The sequence below is a fragment of the Octopus bimaculoides genome, chromosome 5, assembly GCF_046866305.1.
Source record: "Octopus bimaculoides isolate indiv1 chromosome 5, ASM4686630v1, whole genome shotgun sequence".
NCBI lineage: Eukaryota > Metazoa > Mollusca > Cephalopoda > Octopoda > Octopodidae > Octopus > Octopus bimaculoides.
In genome coordinates this window covers 68,208,954-68,214,795 of record NC_142932.1, presented here as the reverse complement: position 1 = coordinate 68,214,795, position 5,842 = coordinate 68,208,954, and the positions used below count along the sequence as shown (strand labels likewise).

The 5,842-nt window shown below is 33.2% G+C and overlaps 1 protein-coding gene across 29 annotated transcripts in view; it reads right to left on the bottom strand.

Annotated features, from left to right (window-relative positions):
• The window catches only part of LOC106869304 (pleckstrin homology-like domain family B member 2), a 458,421-nt gene that overhangs the window by 86,235 nt on the left and 366,344 nt on the right, over nucleotides 1-5,842 (bottom strand). For all 29 annotated transcript variants that reach the window (XM_089352366.1, XM_089352371.1, XM_089352379.1 and 26 more), the window contains one exon: nucleotides 1,937-2,047. In XM_089352366.1, coding sequence (XP_089208492.1) covers nucleotides 1,937-2,047 — 111 coding nt within the window. The remainder of the gene's footprint in view (nucleotides 1-1,936; nucleotides 2,048-5,842) is intronic.

Genomic DNA, 5,842 nt, shown 5'->3' with positions numbered 1-5,842 from the left:
ATATAGTATATATATATAACTAGATATTAGTATATATATATACTTATATATAAATATAGTTATATATATATATATATATATATATATATATATATATATATTAGTTAGTATATATAGTATAGTACTATATATATAAATATATATATATATATATATAACTATTTATATAGTTATATATATTATAATATATATATATATATACTATATATATATATATATATATATATATATATAACTATATATATATATATATATATATATATATATAGTTATATATATATTATATATAGATATAGTTATATATATATATATATATATATATATATATAGTTATATATATATACATATATATAACATATATATGTATATATATATAACTATATATATATATATATATATATATATATATATATATATATATATATATATATATATATATATATATATAACTATATATATATATATATATATATATATATATACATATATATAACTATATATATACATATATATATATATATATATAATATATATATATATATATATATATAACTATATATATATATATATATATATATATATATATATATATATATATATATATAAAAATATATAAATATATATGTTTATAAAAAAGAAGTTTCAAAACACCACTATATAAAATAAATTTTAATTCATAATTTTCTCAGAGATATTTTACATGTTTCGGTTCTTGAAAAAACGAACCTTATCAAAAATACATATTTTTAAAAAAAATGTAATTAAAAGAAAAGTTCATAATTGTTTTTTACTGGTGTCAACATAGTCCACGTGGGAGCGTTTTTTGTGTGGGGACATAATGGCTGTCTAGTGCGTTGACTTGAATCGTTGGTTGTAGTAGTAGTAGTGACCGTGTTGGTGATAGTAAACGGGAGTGACCTCTGTCCATTGCCAGTGCCACCGGACTGGCTCCCGTGCAGGTGGCACGTAAAAAACACCTCTTTGAGTGTGGCCGTTGCCAGTACTGTGAGACTGGCCCTCGTGCCGGTGGCACATAAAAGCACCCACTACACTCTCGGAGTGGTTGGCATCAGAAAGGGCATCCAGCTGTAGAAACTCTGCCAGATCAGATTGGAGCCTAGTGCAGCCATCTGGTTCACCAGTGCTCACTCAAATCGTCCAACCCATGCTATCATGGAAAGTGGACGTTAAATGATGATGATGATGTGGATATATATATATATAAGCAATAATACAGAAAAGAGTGGAATGATAGAGTGAAGGAGTAAGTAAGAAAGAGAAACTGGAGAGGCAGAGAAAGAAAGATGAAAAAAAAACTGTGAATAGAAAAGTAGAGCTAGACTAATGTGACTTTAAAGTAACAAATAAATGATCAGGTACACAAAACAAGTTTTTTTCTGTAGTGTTCTGAAGATGACAGTGAGACTGTTAAACATTCAACACATGTTGTATTTCATAAGTCATCAGCTACTTTGGTAAAATGTGAGACATTCATATTACATTTGTCTCTGATAGTTTAGATTTACTTTTAGACTTAGAATCATCAAAATGTATTGCAATTTCAATGTGTTCATATTAAAATCATGAAATATGAATATCCCAAATTACAAGTGCTAAAATTTTGGAAACATAAATATTACATGTCTGAGACTTAAAAATGCAAAATAAAGAATGTAAGAATAAATTTATCCCATTTTGTTCTAAAAGAAATAATTAAAAAATTTTTCTCATTTCATTGAGGATATATAAGTAAAATATTTTATAAAACAAAATTAAAAAAACAAACAAAACATGTTTGAAACTAAGTCAAAGAAAAATTATAATAAAAAATAATTTAACATAATTTAAACTAGATTCCTAAGAAATATGATACAGAAAAAATTATCTTCATTAATCATATTATTATAATTCTTAATGATGCATTTAGAACACTAACCTTTCTGAATTCTTCTACCAATGACTGTCTGCTTTTCTCAAGAGATTCAACATTCACTTTCACTTCTTGTATCATTTCTCGTTGTTGGCAATCAATCTGGTGAAGACGGTGCTACAGAGAACAATAAAACAATAGTAAGAACACAATTACTAGAATGTTGTAAAAAAAATATATACGTATATGATTATCATTTTAACAATTATTGTTCTAGGCTTGCTTGGCTCAAAAGAAAATATGTTGGGGCAGAGTTGTCCACAGGTAGGTGCCTTTTCTATCACCAATCCCCACTTATTTTCAAGTGGGGTGATAATCTCTCACTCCTTCAAACAACAAACAACTCTGACACATTTTATGCAGAAAGTTAGAGAAAAAATCACTCTACGAATGAGCCCAAAACTATGTGGGTGAGGAGTGATCAACTGCTAGTCAGTAAAGCTTTTTTTATTCTCTCTCTTTATTTTCTCATGTTCCTTTCTGTTGAAAGCGTAAACTTGAAGCATAAAAGACTATATCACCTTCCTGAGCATTAAACTAATACACATGTTTGTTGTTTATACACCTGTCTTTGTCTTTTATTTTTTTTGTAAATTCCAACTATATATATATATATATAGACATACATATATACATACATACACATTCATATAAATACAAATACACACACACACATACATATATATATATATATATATATATATATATATACATATATAATACATGTATGTATCTGGTATCATGTAAATGGCACCCATTCTGGAAAAGCACTGATTACACTCTCAGAGTGGTTGGCATTAGGAAGGGCAATCCAGCCAGAGAAACCATGCCGAATCAGACTGGAACCTGGTGCAGCCTTCAGGCTTACCACTTCCAGTCAAACCATCGAACCCATGTCAGCATGGAAAGCGGACGTTAAATGATGATAATGATATATATACATACATACATACATACATACACATACATATATATATCCATATTTAATATATATATAGATATATATATATATATATATATATATATATATATACACACACACACACACACACATATATATATATATATATATACACACACACACATATATATATATATATATATATATATACAAACATACAAAATATACATACTCTTCCATCTCTCTGGTAGACTTGCAAGGCCCCTCTTCCAAAATTCACTTTCTGATGAAAGATACTTCTCCAGTACTATTCTGACCTTCTCTACAGAATTCATATTTTTTCCGTCCTAGCTGCTCCAGCCTCAATGTATGTGGCCAAGCATTATCCTGATGGAAGAATACCTTTCGTCTTGAAACCGATGGTCATTTTCCTTTTAGCTCTAACTTAAGCCATTCAAGCTGCTCACAGTAGATCTCCTCTGTTGTCATTTGGTTTGGGTTTAAAAGTTCAAAGTGGACCAAACCTTTCATATCCCAACAAGCAGATAACACCTTACATGGGAAAAGACCATCTTTAGCCTGGGGTGCCAGTGTTTCTCCTTTCCCTATCTACTGTCTTCAGCACTTGACATTTTTATAGAAAATCCATTTCTCTTCACCAATCACCATTCGGTCCAAAAAAGCTTCATTTGTGAGGTGTGCCAGTAAAGAAGAGCACACATTCACTCTCTGCATATAATTAGACTCAGAACACTTGTGGGCCTGGCACTGACCATGTTCGGATGGTGCTTTTTACGTGCCACCAGCACGGGAGCCAACTAAGTGGATCTGGCATCGACCACATTCAGATGGTGGTATTTATGTGCCACCGGCATGGATGCCAGTCAGGGGACATTGGCATCAACCACGTTCCAATGATGCTTTTTACGTGCCACCGGAATGGGAGTCAGTCAGGGGGCCCTGGCTATAGCTGTGATTTTGGTTTTACTTGACTCAACAGGTCTTCTCAAGCATATCATATTAACTGACACATCAAGGGTACTCTTAAATGGGCCAGGCATGCAACACTGGCATTGGCCATGGCTGCAATCTCACTTTGGTTGCTGGGTCTTCTCAATCACAGAATATCTCCAAAGGTCTTGGTCTCCTGTCATTGTGTCTGTGAAGCCCAACATTCAAAGGTCTTGCTTTACTATCTCATCCCATGTCTTCCTGGGTCTACCTCTTCCACAGGTTCCTTCCAGTTAGGGAGTGGCACTTCCTCACACAGCTGTCCTCATGCATATGTAACACATGACCATACAAGTGCAGTCATTTCTCTTGCACACTGCATTTGATGTTTCTTATGCCCAACTTTTCTCTCAGGGCACTTACATTTTGTCGAGTATAGACACTGACATTAGATATCCAGCGGATTATACTAGCTTCATTTCTTTCAAGCCTATACATGTTCTCAGCAGTCGTGGCCTATGTTTCACTGCCGTGTAGCATGGTAGTTCATATACATGCATCATACAGTCTACCTTTCATCCTGAACAAGAGGCCCTTATTTGCCAGCAGAGGTAGGAGCTCCCTGAACTTTGCTCAGGCTATTCTTATTCTAGCCGCTACACTCTCAGAGAAAACAACCCGACTACAAACTTGGTCGTCTAGGTAGTGGAAGCTATTAAATACTTCTAGCTTTTCCCCCTGGCATGTGATGAAATCTGTTTTCTGTACATCTTCAGTATTTACTGTTCCTGTGCATCTGAAACACATAAAAACTATCTTCCTAGTTAACCTTCCTTTGATATTGCTGCACCTTTTGTGTGTCAATAGCTTACACTGTGTGGAGTTTCTACCTATGCCTTCCCTACAGATCGAGCATGGCTATCTACCTGAAGGGGTTTGTGATTTGTCAGCCTTCCTACTTACTAAGACTTTAGTTTTTGCTAGGTTAACCCTAAGGCTCTTCAATTCTAGACCTTGCTTCTACACCCTAAACTTCGCCTCTAGTTCTGGCAGTGACTCAGCTAGCTATAAGTGCAAGGTCATCAGCATAGAGGAGCTCCCAGGGGCAACCTGTCTTGAATTCCTGTTATTGCCTGGAGGACTATAATGAATAAGAGGGGGCTGAGGACTGACCCTTGGTGAATCCCTACATGATAGCAATTTAAGCAAAACTGACAAAGTTTTATAATCCCTCATTTCTACATTTTGCACTGAATTTGTTCATTAGCTTTCGTCTTTTTTAAAAATATTCTTCTGACTATAAATAGAAAATACTTTGTTATCTGATAATGCAAACTTTAAAGAAATTCAATTATTTCTTTAAAATTTTTCTTTTACTATTTTTATCCTATTTTTGAATTATATATATTATATATTATATATATTCTACATGAGTTTAATTTTAACACAGTGTCTGTGACTGAAACTTTTTGGATAATAAGTCTTGTTAAGAAAATAAAATTAAAAAATAATATAATATAAAAGCACAAGAGTAGCAGTCTGGCGAGAAGCTTGCTTCCAAACCACATGGTTCCAAGTTCAGTCTCACTGCATGGCACTTTGAATAAGTGTCTTCTACTATAGCCTTGGGCTGACCAAAGCCTTGTGAGTGGATTTGGCAGACAGAAACTGAAAGAAGCCTGTATACATTTATGTGTGTGTATGTCTTTGTATCTGTGTTTGTCGCCCACCATCACTTGACAACCAGTGTTGGTATGTTTATGTTCCTTAGCGATTCAGCAAAAGAGACAGATAGAATAAGTACTAGTCTTAAAAAATAAATCCTGGGGTCAATTTGTCTGACTAAAACCCTTCAAGGCAGTGCCCCAGCATGGCTGCAGTCAAATGACAGAAACAATGGCAGAGGGTAAGTCAGTAACGGTTGTTACACGCTTAGTGGTTAAAATATGAGTGATGAATTGTTAGGAAAATGGTTAGTGGTAAGAGAGTGTGATGGATGTTGATAGATAAGGGAACTGGGAGAGAAAGAATGATGTTTGACAAAACTGGAAAGTAGATAA